The 17,930-nt window shown below is 44.3% G+C and overlaps 1 protein-coding gene across 1 annotated transcript in view; it reads right to left on the bottom strand.

The window, feature by feature from the left end:
* ALKAL1 (ALK and LTK ligand 1) overlaps positions 1 to 1,488 on the bottom strand; it is a 49,118-nt gene extending 47,630 nt beyond the window's left edge. The window contains exon 1 of the mRNA XM_084618627.1: positions 890 to 1,488. Within this exon, the coding sequence (XP_084474753.1) occupies positions 890 to 1,229 (340 nt within the window). The 5' untranslated portion in view covers positions 1,230 to 1,488. The remainder of the gene's footprint in view (positions 1 to 889) is intronic.
* Positions 1,489 to 17,930: the final 16,442 nt, after the last annotated feature.

Raw genomic sequence — 17,930 nt, 5'->3', positions numbered from 1 at the left:
AACGAGGGCGATTGATAAAGAAGCCCCTGTTCTGCAAGAGCCTCTCGTGCTGCCGCGGCTCACCCCCGCCCTCAGCGGCTCTCCCTACCCCGGCGCTTTCCGCTGCTGCAGCCCGTCATCTGACTTCCTGCGGTGTGTAAGGGAGAGGGACAGCGGCTCACGAGTAAACGCAGGCTCTTAGCCTCGGGAGACCTGCAGCACTTAAAGGCTAACAAGGCACCCGAGGACCTGAAAGCGAGTGGGAATCGCCTAGGTAGAAACTTTTAAGGACAGGGAGGGGAAAGTTCTGCAGTTCATACGGGCAGCAGCATCCAATCCCGCGGCATCGGGCCACGCGCTCGGCTCCAGTCAAAACATCCGCGCGCTGCTCCTGCTGCTGCCTGCACCGAAAGTTTGCAGCTTTCGCGCCGCGGTGGCTGCAACGGGAGCCGAGCAGCAGCGACAAGGACACTGGGGCAAAGGGGGAAGGAAGAAGAGAAGCAGATTTCTGCTTCCGTGTTTCTACAAGGCTCAGGCCAGCTCCTCGGCGCGGCAGGGATCCCCGTGAAAGCGGCAGATCTCAGACCAGCCAGGATGACGGTCAGCTTGGCTCCTGCTGGCTCTAAAGCCATCAGCACGTCCCGCTCCCGCAGATAAAAGGACAGGGTCGAAATACAGATCCCCACGGAGCACAAGACAACGCGCGTGATTGCCCTCGGGGGAGCAGGGGAGACGCGCCCTTCCTCCCAGACTAGGTCTGACAAGTACCGCAGCTGCTGAGGACAAGTTGCCTCCGCCAGGCCAGGGATGGGGAGAGAGGCTGAGCGGTTAGTGACTGAAACCCGTCCCCCGCCTGCTGGGTTCCGGGGTGCGGAGGGGAAAGGAGGGGGGAAAGGGACGCTGCTCTTACCTACGTGCCTGGAGCTGGTGAAGAGCCGGGGCACCTGCCCCCCTGCTCGCTCCCTGGAGGCGGAGGAGGTCACCCGGGGGTCTTGGTCCACAGCTGCGGAGTAGAGGGCGCTGCCGCTGTAGCGCCGGGAGATCACCCTGTCCCCCCTTGGAGAGGGGTGGAGCGGGTGGCTCTCGCTGTCCCCGATAGCTTGCAAGAGGAGATTGAGCAGAGTCCTCCTGTCCCCTCCTGGCGCCTCCAGGTCCCTGCTGCTGCCCTCGACCCCCGGCGGCGCAGGGGCTGAAGTGAGCAGCAGGAAGAAGATGGCAGGCAGAGCGTGACATCTCTTTGCCCCTCGCATCTCTCTGGCTCCTGGGAGAAGAGAGAGCAGAGCACGGTTAGCTCCTGGCCATGCCCGCACCCAGCCCTCTCCTCATGCTGGGGCCGGCTCCTGTCCCACTGGGTGGGGGAAGCGAGCGAATCCAATGGGGCTGACTGAGCCGGCTGCAGGGCGCGGGGGAAGAAGAGCGCTGCTGGGACCAGGCTGGCTGGAGCGCCGCGGAGGCGCGTGTCACTGGGCGCGCAGGGGAGCCGGCTGGGCGCAAGGGCGCTGGGCTCAGCGCACCCCCTCTCCTCTCGCGCCCCTCTCTCCAAGTGCGCGCTGCCGGGCTGGGGACCTTGCTAGTGCCAGTCCCGCTGCGCTCGGGGCGGTGGGGGGCGGCGGGGGAGGAGGAGGGGTCTCGGGATTGCCTGGCCCCGCCACACTTCCCCGCCCACCGCGCCAAGCGCTGCAGTTTCATCTCAGACCCCGGATCCCTTTAGGACACATTTATAGACACGGATTAGGACAAGGGTATTAACCAAGCAGCACATATTACAATCCAGGGCTTTATTGGGGGATTTGCCTGGCTTTCTTCTCCCAGTACGATCACTCTTGAGGCTTTAGTCATTCAGCGGAATCACAGCCAGTTTTAACTTTCAGCTGGACACAAATAACCGAGACAGAGGCGTTTCTTTTAATGGGGAAGGAGGGAGAAATCTTCCCAGGACTTGTAAACCATAGAACTAGAAATCCCCACACTACTCTGGCATTGCCGTGGAGTCTCATACTGATATTCATTATATAAAATACCCTTTCTCGGTCTCTCCCCTTAGAATGACAGTTTCCCCCCGTTCTGGTTAAGGGCTTGCCTTTCATCTCTGGTTTCAGAGTAGCAGCCGTCTTAGTCTGTATCTGTACAAAGTAAAGGAGGACTTGTGGCACCTTAGAGACTAACAAATTTATTAGAGCATGAGCTTTCGTGAGATGCATCCGATGAAGTGAGCTGTAGCTCACCAAAGCTTATGCTTTAATAAATTTGTTAGTCTCTAAGGTGTCACAAGTCCTCCTTTCCTTTCATCTCTGGGAATCTACTAGGCACTTTCATTGACCAAACTCCTGGCATTCGGGGAGGAGGGGGGGTAAGGGACTTGGCTAGGTGACTGGTAAGAGAATTTAGGCGCTTTATTGTTCCATGTAGCCCGTGTTCTGATACGAATACATTTTAAAAGTCCAAACCTCTAATTTGCTTTACTATATCAGGGTGAGAGCTCAACCCCTCCACGCGAGCACATTACACACGTGTGGATACTACAGCCAAGATACTTCCATAAGTATTTTAGGAAAACGGATGCTGAGGTGTTTCATTATTTTGGACCGGAGAGAAATATGAAAGGCTGTTTAAAAGGCAAACACAATAACGACGGGCTGAGACTCCTAGCAGAGAGCTTAATACATTTAAGTAAGCTACTCTAAATATAGCAAACAATTAGGATTATGAAAGGGGGGGATAATTCGGTTATTTACAAACCGATTTATGTTTGCATCGCTTCCAACTCCCTTTTGCCAAAAGAGTTAAAAAGATCTCACAGCAAGCGAACTGCCTCCAAAATGGTTCAGGTTTCCAGCCCTCCCCCGGCAGCTATTGCATATGACTAGCTCTGGGAATGAATTAGGAACAGATTTAGCCTTTCATTCATTGATGCGGCGAGCGGATCCTGATTATTCTAAGTGGTGACAATACCCGTGGAATAATTAAAGAAATCGCTAAACCCCAGCCACCACATCTTGATTACAAAGAGAATTGCAGCAGCCTGGCAAAATGTGTCTCTCTCTAAACAGAGAACAAGGGGGAGCGCTTACCTTGAAGTAGAATCAAATTTTGCTCAATTCTGGTATCTCTAAGTTGCTAAGAGACTTTCCTTCTTCTTCCTCCAAGTGCAGACTTACTTCTTTGGTAAGGGAGTGAATGGGGAGCGATCGGTTCGAAACCCAAAACAGCAGGATGCGCCTTTAGCAGCCATTCACCTGTCTTATATAGTTCACTGTCGGCGTATTCATTTGAGTACTATCGACTGTAGGTGGGTGGCAGTCAATGAAGACCTCTTTGCTAATCATTCTTCTGCTCAGCGAAAGTGTTTCTGACAAACTTCCTCCTCCCTTTTCGTCCCCCAGTGGATAGAAATTGAAAGCCATCAGTTGAAGTGGCTCGGATCTATTTGTGAAACTAGATTTTTCTGTGGATTAGGAAATGCTTGCTAATAAACCTACACGTATAAGAGAGGAGAACACTTTTGAACGTAGTGGAATTCCCTTGTACAACTGTTAATACATCGGGAGAAAGTAAAATTAATTGAACTCATATTGTTGAATGGAGAGGAAAAAGAAGCCATCAGAAAAGAACAGTGTGTATAAATTGCACACACCCAGGTTTGTCATGGTTGAAAGTGGTTATATTTTGAGGGCAGATAGGGAGAGAGAATTTCTAAGGAACCGATAAACTAAAGCACATTAAAAGTTAATACTTTTCTTTAAAAAATAATTTCCAAACATGGGAGACAAAAAATAAAATGGCAAAATAGTTACCACTCCCTTAGCAAAATCATTAATTCCAAAAGGTATGTAAATAAGCCTTGAAGATTCATAAAGATGGAAAGGAAGCTTTGAAATCATTGGGAATTGGACCTCTGCACTGGAAGAACAGTCAGGCACAGAAGGTACTGCAGTAAATTGAAAAGCAGCACATTTAAAAATGATAGGAGAAAATACTTCTTCACAGCAGCACAGAATTAGCCAATGGAGCCCTTTGCCACAAGTTACCTGAGGCCAAAGTTTAACAGGATTCAAAAAAGAATTGGACATTTATATGGAGTAACAAAAGTTGTAAGAGTAAGGGGGTTTTTTAAGCAAGAGTTTTGGAGGTGATATAAATCTTCATGCTTAAACATATAAGCCAAACTTTAACTACTAGAGGAGCTAGGAAGAAACTTTCCCTTGATCAGTGGCAATCACTATGATTCTAAATTAATCTTCCCAGTCTCAGATCTCAAAACCATAGTAAGGAGAAGGCATTTTTCAAGCTTCCCTAATCAGCTCTGCAAATGCAGCTGAATCTTGATCTGTAAATCTTATGGATCCTGATCTGGACTCCTGAGCGTCTCTTGAGCAAAAGCTACTACTCATGCCATCCAAATTCTGAGGTGGTTCTGGGAAGTGGATGTCTGCTAGGAATTAGTATAAAACCAGCAAATTTGGTTGTAGGTAGCCGTAACCTATTCCTTGACACGTGTGGTCAATAATCTATAGTTATATACTGTAAAGCTCTGTGTCACACTTTCATTTTATTTGATTGCCATTCATTGAATACCTTGTGGACCACCCAACTTCTTCCTTTCTCTTTTATGCTTGCTGCCAGTTCTTTCTCTCTTTCCAATGACCCGCACCCTATCTTTTTTGGATTAACAATATAAAAAAACAATAAAGACTTTCAAATAAATAAATATAAAAAGAACAACCCAGGTTGCCAAAGGTGAAAGCCCAATGCACTATCCCATCTTTTACATTTTTTTAATGTATTCCTCTTCTGTTTTCAAGAGAGTAAATAAGAAACCAAGGGAATAAAGAGAGTAAGCATAACAGACAGTATGGCTGATCTATCTTCCATTAAAGTCACTGCAAAGATTCTCATTGACTGCAATGGGAGTTGGATCAAGCCTAAAATAATGACAAGAACTAATTAGGGCAACATGCATCCTGAATCTCTACTTTTAAGTAGCTTTTCCTATTTTGTTATAAAAAAAGTACCCAAGAGCCTCAGAGACTATGATTTGTTTTAAAGATTTATTTTCTGCTATTGTGCAAAGCCTTACCTCTGCTTATGTTGTTGGGTATGTGCATTCTTCATAAAGTATTTCAAAGAAGGAGACACGGGCAGCAAGTGCGGGGAGAAGACTGCTTTACTAATCCCAGGCAATTTTGATAGGTTGAAAACCTGTTCTCAGGCCAGGACTGCAGCAGGGCTATCTAGCAGTGGCCATGAAGAGCCCCCACATCAGTATTCTTGGAAAGAATCCCAGTGTGATTTTTATAGCAAAGTACTTGGAAGACAGCAGAGAGAGTAATCCTTAATTCTGTCATTTGACACAGCCCCTTATTTAGGATATATGTAAAGAACATGACCACAATAGCCATAATTTGTTTGAGATATTTACGTGCTAGCCAAACTATAAACCACTGGTTTAGTTATTGCATTGATTAGTGGTACTTTCTTTTGCTTCTCTGACATCCCTCAGTAGAAAGTCTGTGTTTAGCTGGGCTGAAATTAAAGTCATACTGACAAAATCATTTCAGTGAGACACTCTTGAATTTTCACCTTATCATAGAATCATAGAATATCAGGGTTGGAAGGGACCTCAGGAGGTCATCTAGTCCAACCCCCTGCTCAAAGCAGGACCAATCCCCAATTAAATCATCCCAGCCAGGGCTTTGTCAAGCCTGACCTTAAAAACTTCTAAGGAAGGAGATTCTACCACCTCCCTAGGTAACGCATTCCAGTGTTTCACCACCCTCCTAGTGAAAAAAAATTTCCTAATATCCAACCTAAACCTCCCCCACTGCAACTTGAGACCATTACTCCTTGTCCTGTCCTCTTCTACCACTGAGAATAGTCTAGAACCATCCTCTCTGGAACCACCTCTCAGGTAGTTGAAAGCAGCTATCAAATCCCCCCTCATTCTTCTCTTCTGCAGACTAAACAATCCGAGTTCCCTCAGCCTTTCCTCATAAGTCATGTGTTCCAGACCCCTAATCATTTTTGTTGCCCTTCGCAGGACTCTCTCCAATTTATCCACATCCTTCTTGTAGTGTGGGGCCCAAAACTGGACACAGTACTCCAGATGAGGCCTCACCAATGTCGAATAGAGGGGGACGATCACGTCCCTCGATCTACTCGCTATGCCCCTACTTATACATCCCAAAATGCCATTGGCCTTCTTGGCAACAAGGGCACACTGCTGACTCATATCCAGCTTCTCGTCCACTGTCACCCCTAGGTCCTTTTCCGCAGAACTGCTGCCTAGCCATTCGGTCCCTGGTCTGTAGCGGTGCATTAGGTTCTTCCGTCCTAAGTGCAGGACCCTGCACTTATCCTTATTGAACCTCATCAGATTTCTTTTGGCCCAATCCTCCAATTTGTCTAGGTCCCTCTGTATCCTATCCCTGCCCTCCAGCGTATCTACCACTCCTCCTAGTTTAGTATCATCCGCAAATTTGCTGAGAGTGCAATCCACACCATCCTCCAGATCATTTATGAAGATATTGAACAAAACCGGCCCCAGGACCGACCCCTGGGGCACTCCACTTGACACCGGCTGCCAACTAGACATGGAGCCATTGATCACTACCCGTTGAGCCCGACAATCTAGCCAACTTTCTACCCACCTTCTAGTGCATTCATCCAGCCCATACTTCTTTAACTTGCTGACAAGAATACTGTGGGAGACCGTGTCAAAAGCTTTGCTAACGTCAAGAAACAACACATCCACTGCTTTCCCTTCATCCACAGAACCAGTAATCTCATCATAGAAGGCAATTAGATTCGTCAGGCATGACCTTCCCTTGGTGAATCCATGCTAACTCTTCCTGATCACTTTCCTCCCATGTAAGTGCTTCAGGATTGATTCCTTGAGGACCTGCTCCATGATTTTTCCGGGGACTGAGGTGAGGCTGACTGAGCTGTAGTTCCCAGGATCCTCCTTCTTCCCTTTTTTAAAGATTGGCACTACATTAGCCTTTTTCCAGTTATCTGGTACTTCCCCCGTTCGCCACAAGTTTTCAAAGATAATGGCCAATGGCTCTGCAATCACAGCCACCAATTCCTTTAGCACTCTCGGATGCAACGCATCCGGCCCCATGGACTTGTGCACGTCCAGCTTTTCTAAATAGTCCCTAACCACCTCTTTCTCCACAGAGGGCTGGCCATCTACTCCCCATGCTGTGATGCCCAGTGCAGCAGTCTGGGAGCTGACCTTGTTAGTGAAGACAGAGGCAAAAAAAGTATTGAGTACATTAGCTTTTTCCACATCCTCTGTCACTCAGTCAACACAGCTCAATTGCAAGTGGGTGACCTGCTTGCAAGTGTTGCTTTAGTGATGAGGTTTTACCACAGATTCTAGGTACTAAAATACACAAATTACCTAAATTTACCCCAAAATTATCCATATAACTGAAAGCAGATAAAGTGAAGATTCAAAGGATAGGTGCCTGACTGAGTCAAAGTGAATCTGTTAGCATGTCTTTCATGTCGACCCGACTACACAAGAAAACCCAGAAGGTGAAATCCTGCTCCTATTGAAGTCAATGGGAGTTTTAACTTATAATCATCAATTTTATGTTACTCAGTACATTTGCAGGTGGTTGAGGTGGATGCCCCAGCCTGTTCCAGAATCATCCATGATAAAAGCTATCATCAGGGAAGTGACTGAAAACGTTACCCCTTTCCACACATTCAAGGGGTCTATCCACCAAATGAGCGCTCACTGGACCTGAGGCAGGACCGTGTTCATGAGCCATCTGGATGAGGAGGCCAAAGTTGTAAGGACCACAGGTGAAGTTTGGCAAGGTGCACACTGACATGTAGCCTAAGAGCTCCAGACACATAGGGACTGTCATAGTCTATTTCATCTGTGAATTGTTTATGACAGACTGAAGAGACCAGAACGTGTCTGCTGGCAGGTAACCACTTGCTGCTCTGAAGCTGACTAAAGCTCCTATTAACTCTACTGTGTGTGATGGTATGAGAGACAATTTACTGTAGTTCACAAGCAATCCTGGTTGAGAGAACAGAGAAAGGACACAATTTAAGGTTGTCTCAAGCTCCTGCTGGGATCTGCTACTAATCAGCCAGTAGGGGTAAATGTGGGTTTCCTGTTTTCATTAATGTGTTGCCACTACTTCCAGGCACTTGGTAAACACTCTTGGTGCCATGGAGAATCAGAAGGGCAGAACCCTGTATTAATAATAGGCCCCACCGTGAATCTTAGATACTTCTTGTGGCCTGAGTGGATGGTGATATGGAAGTAAACATCCTACGAATTAAAAGCTACACACCAGTCTTGAGCTTGGAGAGACTCTCAGTAGTGCCACGGTAGCATACCTTGTGCATATGGAAGGTTCACTGGTTCTTGGCTAGACAAATGCGAGTCTTGACTAACCAGTGGCAGCTGGGTCCTATAGGAGAATTCTGTATGTCTCTTGGTGTTGCTGATTGCAGACCTTAGAGGAGAAGGTTCTTTGTTCAGTGATGGGGAGAACGTATTTCTTTACAGACATCACCCATGTTTAAAGTGTCAGAGTCAGTATCAGAGTCAGTACTGATGTTGGTAGATTTTTCAGCACCAGTGAAGGACCTTGTTCTGTCTGAGTCTCATGCCCCAATGGGATCGATACAGAGAGGAACACACCATTAAGTCTGTTGCATTAATATCATGCAGAGTTTGTAGGATTTCTCTCCAGAGGCTTTGCTGTGACTGTCCTCATGGGAGGACGCTGAGCTCTTTCTTGAATTTCTGCCTTGGTGCTTGGAGCAACTCCTTTTGGTGCTCTACTTCATTGCTGGAGGTGTTGCTGCAGGCTTCAACGTTTAAGCTGACTTTAGTGCCAGTACCAATATCTATTCCAGATCTTTCCTCAGTGCTGTCTTCTCCATGGTGATCTTAGATGTCACCCTCCCCCCTTCTTGATAGTATGCTTGAAGATGCTGGCTTGTCCACCAGTAGGATTCTGGAGCTTGTTTCCACAGGGACTGATGAGATCTGCCTGGACTGTTCCAGAGAGTGGAGTCTCTGCCTCTCAATCAAGACTGGATAAGAATACCAAGCATCGGCTCAGAAGGTGATTACCCCAGGCAAAAGAGAAATCTACTCTGCCTGCCCTTTAGTAGAATTAGTTTATCACAGAATGGACAGAATTGGAAGCCTTCACGTTTGAGTCTGCCATTCTGAAGAGCCCTGTATGGGTTGGGAGGTGGGGGAAATGGTCCGACTAACGAAGTTTGGTCCAGATGGTTGGAATCAGATCATGGTGAGGGAAACAGGAGATCAGAAGTGGTTCTGAAGATTTTGGATATTAACCTGAGCTAAGAACTAGTGGATCAGACAGTCACCAGATTCTGTCTCATGGCCATGGGTGGTAAAAGGGAACTGAGAGAAGGTTGTGGCCACCCCACCCTTTGGCCTTTGTACAGGAGCATGGTCCTATGGACAGTCATGACAGACACTGCTATTAACAACCTCCCCAAAAAACTACAGTCTCACACATGAGGCACATGCTCATCTGCAGTGGGCTACACACTGACACATACTTGAAGAATAACATAACTGGCTGTGGCCAAAAGGGCTGAAGTTATCTTTGGAAGTATAAACAATACAAGTCAGAGTACAAAGGTAATAGTACCTCTTTGTTTGACACCAGTTTGACCACCACTGGAATACTGTGTCCAGTTCTGATGTCCACAATTCAAGAAGGATTTTAATAAATTGGAGAGGGGTCAGAAAAGACACACAAGAATGTTTAAAGGATTAGAAAACATGCCCTATAGTGAAAGAGTCAAGGAGGTCAATCTATTTAGTTTATCAAAGAGAAGGTTATGAGGTGACCTGATCACAATCTATAAGTATCTACACAAGGAACACAAATTTGATAATAGAGCGCTCTTTAGTCCAGCAGAAAAATTATAACAAGACCCAATCACTGAAGTTGAAGCTAGAAAAATGTAGACTAGAAATACAATGCAAATTTTTAACAGGGAGGATAATTAACCATTGGAACAATTTACCAAGTCTGTTGTGGTTTCTCCAGCACTGGAAATCTATAAATCAAGACTGAATGTCCACTGAATGCATCCGATGAAGTGAGCTGTAGCTCACAAAAGCTTATGCTCAAATACATTTGTTAGTCTCTAAGGTGCCACAAGTACTCCTTTTCTTTTTGCAAATACAGACTAACCCGGCTGCTACTCTGAAACCATTCTTCTAAAGATGTGATTCAGTTCAAACAGGAATTAATTCAAGGAAGTTCTGTGGCCTGTGTTATACTGGAGGTCAGATTAGATGATCACAATGGTCCCTTTTAGTTTTATAATCCATGACATTATTATCCATATAAATTTTCATATCCTCTTTGGAATCACATAATCTCTTGGCCCCAAGTGTATTTTATTGTAAAAAATTTCACAGGCAAATTATGCATTATTTAGTAGTGTGGGTTTTTCCTATGAATTTAAAATTTTTTGTATTTCACTTTCAGTTAATTTCCCCTTTTTGTGTATTATGATACTGGATGCATTGACGCACCTATCCTCAAAAGCTTAAATATAATGAAAACACTAATTCTTCCTAGTCTTGTTACCTTTCTGGCCCTTTTTCATCTTTTCCCTGATTTCTGTCGTGGTATCCTCTGCAACAGTCTCTCTGCCTCTTCCTACAGGTGCCTTTAAATCTTTCCTTCTGTTGCTCAGTCATCCCTTCCATCCATCCATGTATCCACCCACACACAGAGAAATCTCTCATCCCTTATATTTCCTTTTAATTTAGAAACACACGCACACACACACACACACACACTGCAGTTGCAAGATCAAACACCGAGAAATTCCAAGAATTAAGGCTTCAGTGTTGTACATCCCATATATTTTAATAATAGACAGCAATATTTTAAGATGTACATTTAACATGAGAAAATGCTGAATATGTGCAATCTATCAGTCATATCATGCTCTTCACTGTGGCATTTGAGTTGTGCCCTAGTTATTGTTGAGGCAACCTTAACACTTTTAATTCCCTAACTTTTAATGGCCCTGCAACTGTAATGTTACATTAACATTTTTGTTAGTTCCATGGGGATCTTTAAGGGGAGAAAAGAAGAAAAAATATAAGAGAAAATCAGGAAGTGATCAATGTGAATGACTTATAAGCTCTTCTATTGTAGGCTTTTTCTCAGTTTAACTGAAATGGAGGTTAATTTATGCTGAGCTGTACAGTTCTCATTCCACACCTGTTCATCTCCTTTCACCACAGGTATTTGCCAGGTACAAGAATTAACAAGTGCATATCTAATTGGGGCCCAATAAAACCATTGGGATGCACACTTGAAGAGTACCATCCAAATGGAATAATGGGTCACGCAACTATCTCCTCCTCAACATCTTCCTTTTTCTGGTACCTCATAGAGAACTCTACACTGAAAATATAGACCTGCACATGAGGAGAAAACTGGCCCGGTGCATAAGGGGCAGAGTGGAACTGAAAAGAATGTATGTCGTCCCCCCTCAAGCCTGAGAGAATCAGTACACAATAGAACATGAAGCCAGACTGTACTGCATTTGGGTGGAGTCTGGTTGTGAATTCCTTTTTAAGAGGATTCTTTGGGCAGCTAAGGTCTCCAAAGGAGCTACATGGACCCGGAGTGAGAGAGACCCCAAACCCAGCATAGACACACACAAGGCCTTCCCCATAGATAGTCCCAGCCTTCTCTTGGTTCCCCAAGATCAAATCAGTATCTTAGATGTCCATATAATAATGCAAGAAGTATGGGAAATAAGCAGGAAGAACGCTAAATGCTAGTAAATAAACACAACTATGACATAGTTGGCATCACAGAGACCTGGTGGGATAATACACATGACTGGAATATTGGTATAGAAGGGTACAGCTTGCTCAGGCAGGGAAAAAAAGAAGGAGGTTTTGCCTTATATATTAAAAATGTATACATTTGGACTGAGGTTGAGATAGAAATAGGAGACAGACTTGTTGAAAGTCTCTGGGTAAGGATAAAGGGGGTAAAAAACAAGGTGATGTCATGGTAGGGGTCTACTACAGGCCATCTAATCAGGAAGAAGAGGTGAATAAGGCTTTTTTTAAACAACTAACAAAATCATCCAAAGCACAGGACTTGGTGATGATAGTTGTCAGCTACTCAGACATCTGTTGGGAAAATAACACAGATTATCCAACAAGTGCTTGGAATGTATTGAAGACAATTTTTTATTTCAGAAGGTGAAGAAAGCTACTAGAGGGGAGGCTGTTCTAGATTTGATTTTGACAAATAGGGAGCTGGAGAATTTGAAAGTGGAAGGCAGCTTGGGTGAAAGTGATCATGAAATGATAGAGTTCATGATTCTAAGGAATGGTAGGAGGGAGAACAGCAAAATAAAGACAATGGATTTCAAGAAGGCAGACTTAACAAACTCAGGGAGTTGATAGGTAAAATCCAATGGGAAGCAAGTCTAAGGGGAAAAACAATTGAAGATAGTTGGCAGTTCTTCAAAGAGACATTATTAAGGGCACAAGAGCAAACTATCTCACTGCGTAGGAAGATAGGAAGTATGGGAAGAGACCACCTTGGCTTAACCAGGAGATCTTCAATGATCTAAAAATAAAAAAAGAGTCCTACTAAAAGTGGAAACTAGGTCAAATTACAAAGGATGTATATAAACAACACATGTATGTAGGGACAAAATTAGAAAGGCCAAGGCACCAAACAAGATCAAACTAGCTAGAGACATAAAGGCTAACAAGAAAACATTCTACAAATACATGAGAAGCAAGAGGAAGACCGAAGACAGGGTAGGCCTGTTACTCAATGTGTGGGGGGAAATAATAACAGAAAATGTGGCAATGGCAGAAGTATTTAATGACTTCTTTGTTTCAGTTTTCACCAAGAAGGTTGGTGGTGATTGGTCATCTAACATAGTGAATATCAGTGAAAATGAGGTAGGATCATAAGAGGCTAAATTAGGGAAAGAACAAGTTAAAAATTATGTAGACAAATTAGATATCTTCAAGTCACCAGGGCCTGATGAAATGCATCCTAGAATATTCAAGGAGCTGACTGAGGAGATATCTGAGCTATTAGCGATTATCTTTGAAAAATCATGGAAGACTGGAGAGATCCCAGAAGACTGGAAAAGGGCAAATATAGTGCCAATTTATGTAAAGGGAAATAAGGACAACCCAGGGAATTACTGACCAGTCAGCTTAACTTCTGTACTCAGAAAGATAATTGAGCAAATAATTAAGCAATCAGTCTGCAAACATCTAGAAGATAATAAGGTGATAAGTGACAGTTAGCATGCATTTGTCAAAAACAAATCATGTCAAACCAACCTGGTAGTTTCTCTGACAGGATAACAAGCCTTGTGGATGGGGGGAAGCAGTAGACGTGGTATATCTTGACTTTAGTAAAGCTTCTGATACTGTCTTGCATGATCTTCTGATAAACAAACTGGGGAAATGCAACCTAGTTGGAGCTACTATAGGGTGGGTGCAAATCTGGTTGGAAAACCGTTCCCAGAGCGTAATTATCAGTTGTTCACAGTCATGCTGGAAGGACATAACCAGTGGGGTCCAACAGGGATCAATTCTGGGGCCGGTTCTGTCAATATCTTCATGAATGATTTAGATAATGGCATAGAGAGTACACTTATAAAGTTTGCGGGTGATACCAAGCTGGGAGGGGTTGCAAGTGTTTTGGAGGATAGGTTTAAAATGCAAAATGATCTGGACAAACTGAAGAAATGGTCTGAAGTAAATAGGATGAAATTCCATAAGGACAAATGCAAAGTACTCCACTTAAGACGGAACAATCAGTTGCACACATACAAAATGGGAAATGACTGCCTAGGAAGGAGTACTGCGGAAAGGGATCTGGGAGTCATCGTGGACCACAAGCTAAATATGAGTCAACAGTGGAACCTTTTGCAAAAAAAGCAAATGTCATTCTGGGATGTATTAGCAGGAGTATTGTAAGCAAGACACAAGAAGTAATTCTTCCGCTCTACTCCTCGCTGATTAGGCCTCAACTGGAGTATTGTGTCCTGTTCTGGGCACCACATTTCAGGAAGGATGTGGACAAATTGGAAAGAATCCAGAGAAGATCAATAAAAATGATTAAAGGTCTAGAAAACATGACCTATGAGGGAAGATTGAAAAAACTGGGTTTGTTTAGTCTGGAAAAGAGAAGACTGAGGGGGGACATGATAACAGTTTTCAAGTACGTAAAAGGTTGTTATAAGGAGGAGGGAGAAAATTTGTTTTTCTTAGCCTCTGAGGATAGGACAAGAAGCAATGGGCTTAAATTGCAGCAAGGGCGGTTTGAGTTGGACATTAGGAAAAACTTCCTAGCTGTCAGAGTGGTTAAGCACTGGAATAAATTGCCCAGGGAGATTATGGAATCTCCGTCATTGGAGATTTTTAAGAGTAGGTTGGACAGACACCTGTCAGGGATGGTCTAGATAATACTTAGTCATGCCATGAGTGCAGGAAACTGGACTAGATGACCTCTCGAGGTCCCTTCCAGTCCTATGATTCTGTGATCCAGAGGGTCAATAACTGCTGCTCAAGGGCATCTTTGCAGGATTTTCCTCCCTACAGATTACTTCCCAGGGGTATTTCCATTGGAGAAACTGTTCCAAGCTTAGCTGTGTACTTTTACTTTTGCTGAGTATGTGTTTGAAGTGCTTGGCTGTGAGACAATGTATCGTGTGAACCTTCAGAAGCATTTCTAATCACAACTGGGACTCATGACCACAGGCACTGACTTTCAGTTTTCCCGAGGGGTCCTCCACCCCTGCTCTGCCCCGAGGCCCCTCCCCTTCCCCCAAACTCACCCTCACCCTGCCTCATTGGGCCCCCCACTCGCCTCTTGCCCACCACCAAACAGCTGATCAGCAGCGGGCAGGAGGCGCTGCGGGGGGAGGCGGAGGAGCTGATGGGCAGGGCCCACTGAACAACTGATCGGCAGGTGGTTGGTGGGTGCTGAGCACCCACTATTTTTTTTTCCATGGCTGCTCCAGCCCCAGAGCACCCACAGAGGCAGCGCCTATGGCTCATGACTGCCCTTTGCTTTTCCTTTCTTCCTTAAAATGCAGTTCCTAAGCACACCTGAGTAAGCCTGGCTGGCAAGAGGAGTAACTGGATATCTCTAAAAATGGCTGCTTTGCCTGTCAGACCCCATCCTCCTCTTGCTGAAATCAATGGTAAAATTCCCACTGACTGGATGGAAGGAGGACTGGGCCCATTATTGCACTCACAGACTGCATTTAAGACACCAATGCCCTTTCTATGGCTCTCCTGCATCATGACCAGGTATCCTCCTCAACTATGCTCTTTTCATCATGGAGAAGGAAATCTGCTCACGTTGCTGAGCAAAGGGTACATTTCTGTGGACTATTTGGAAACACTCTGCACCCATTCTAATACCGATCACACAGCAATGTCACATCGATCTTAAACCCAGATCAGAGCCACAGCTCCGGAGTCACAGTAGGAGAACTCTAAAAGATAGAAGGGTTGGTCATAGATCAGAAAGTAATGTGCACACACATTGTGACCCTGCATTTGTTACTCTCTTAGTTTGACTAACATGCATTCTTTGATTACAGTGGTTGATTACTGACTATTGATAATTGTATAGACCATCAGCTTTACTCAGAGATTTAAGAAACGGGGGGGAAACTGAGACAGGGCCCCCCACCCCAACTAAAAGGAGGGAGATTCCATGAGCCACTAAGGATGCTTTAGAAGTGCTATAAGACCCATTGAAAAATCCATTACCAAAGCTCATGGGTCTGGGATAACTAGATGTTCTCATCCCAGACAAGGGAATTTATCTATTTCAAGAGAAAAAAATAAGAGTAGGGCTAGCCTTTGACAGGGTCAAGCAAAGAACATTCATTAAGAGCCCCAGATTTCCTGCACCATATGGCCCTTTATTAAATCTAACTTGATCAGGTTTAACTAATTTGAGCCTAAGCCTTTCTAGACAGTTGGAGAGTAATTTTACTTAAAAAAAATCAACCAAGTGAGATGGATTATCGTAGTGCCCTCTTCAGTCTTTCTATAAAGCACAAAAGTAATAATTGCATCATGTGGATATGTCTACACTTCAAGCTGGGCATTTCATTCCCAGCTTGAGGAGACATACCTATGCTAGCTCTGATGGAACTAGCATGCTAAAAATAGATTGTAGCTGCAGCAGCATGAAAAACAGGAAGGGTTAGCTGCCCAGAATACAGCCTGGAACCCTATGTACGTGCTAGGGGAAGTTAGCTCCTCGCACCACTGTGACTACATTCTAATTTTAGTGTGCTGTCTCAACCAGTGGAATTTATACTCCTGATTTGAAGTGTAGGCATTCCCTAAGTGCCAGATGGCCAACCTCAAGGATTCCACCAAAACGTTCATGAGGGTTTTATTTTAGACAGAAAAAAAATGTTTGACTATTCAGTGTGCTAAAATTTTGAGCGTTGATAATCGTTAAAGTTTTAAGCGTTGGTGGAACACAAACTGAATTATTTCTGTAAAAGGTGGGAAGAGAAATAAGAGTACAGAAGTCACTGGTACCACCAACACAATAGCTCCACCCCTCATTTTTAAATTGTCTCCTCAAAATGTACTTCAAGAGACCTTTAAACCTTGTGCCCTTGATTGCCTGCTGTCTGGCTTATTAACTGGCCTTTAAGCCAGCTGAGCAGCTGGGGAACTGTGGAGTTGACTGGGAAACCAGGCTGCCCAGCAAACTGAAAAGTTCCATCTAAATTCTGCCAAAACAGATTTTTTTGGAATTTCGTTCCCACAAAAAATTACAAGTTTTTGATGTCCTGATTTGAGACAAAACATTTTTCAAAAACTCAAAAAAAATTCACAGGAGGGAAAATTCTAACAAACACACATTGTTTTCTGCTCTGAAGAGCTTTCAATATAAGCAGGAAATACAGCCAAAAAGTGGGAAGGTGAACAGAGGCACAGAAAGATTATATGACTTGCCCAAGGTTACACAGAAAAGTAAGGTCTCCTGATCCCCACTCCAGTGCCCCATCCACTTGGCCATGCCACCTCCCTTATCTTAAACAAACAAGCAAACTAAAAATCTCTGCAGCCTGCTGTCTCTCTAATTACTGTTCCATTACCTCCATTATCCAGACTCCTTACTTTGTTAGATTCTGTTTTCACTCTTTGATTTCCTCTCTTCAGTAGAGTTGTTTGGGAATTTGTTAATTATTTTATTTTATTTTATTTTTGGTCAGAAAATGCCAATTTGTCAAAACCAGAACTTTTTGCAGAAAAGTATAATTTTTAACACAGTGTTCACCGGGAAAGCTTCTGAAGTCCAGGATAGAATTTCTGGCCAAAATGGAGAAAGAAAGTGTAACTCCTCCCCACCAACAAAGGCCAGTAGTTAGGACATTCAGCTAGGATGTGAGCGATCTAGGTTCAGGTCCCTGCTCTGAACCAGGCAGAGCAGGGAGATAAACCTCCGTTTCCAGTAGCTCAGCTGAGCATCCTAACACTGGGCTATTGGCTATTCTAGGGGAGTGGTGTCTTTCTCTTGTGTGATTTTTACATACACACAAATTCAAAAGATCTCAGTTTGATTCTGAAGTGGGATAAAAACAAATTTTGAAACCTCAAAATTTTTCCTCTTTTCTGGCCAGCCCTACTCTTCAGCTCTGAAACATGATAGAATGACTCATGAGAAAACTCCCCTACTGCAGTCAGCCAAGTGTCTTCCATTCATGACAAGAAAGCAAAATAAAGAACATACTCAGAGAGTAGAAAATCTCCACAGTTTAAGGTTCAGTTCTTGTCAATGACTCCTTGCTGTGGAATCTGAAAACATTCTTTCCACTTGTTTCCCAAGCACCCTTACCTGTGCAAGGGAAGGGAGGAGCTGAGCTCAAGTTACCCA

The sequence above is a fragment of the Lepidochelys olivacea genome (genome assembly GCF_965140295.1).
Source record: "Lepidochelys olivacea isolate rLepOli2 genome assembly, chromosome: 2".
Classification (NCBI taxonomy): Eukaryota; Metazoa; Chordata; order Testudines; family Cheloniidae; genus Lepidochelys; species Lepidochelys olivacea.
The sequence above is the reverse complement of the archived record's forward strand: the minus strand, read 5'-3'. Positions and strand labels throughout refer to the sequence as shown.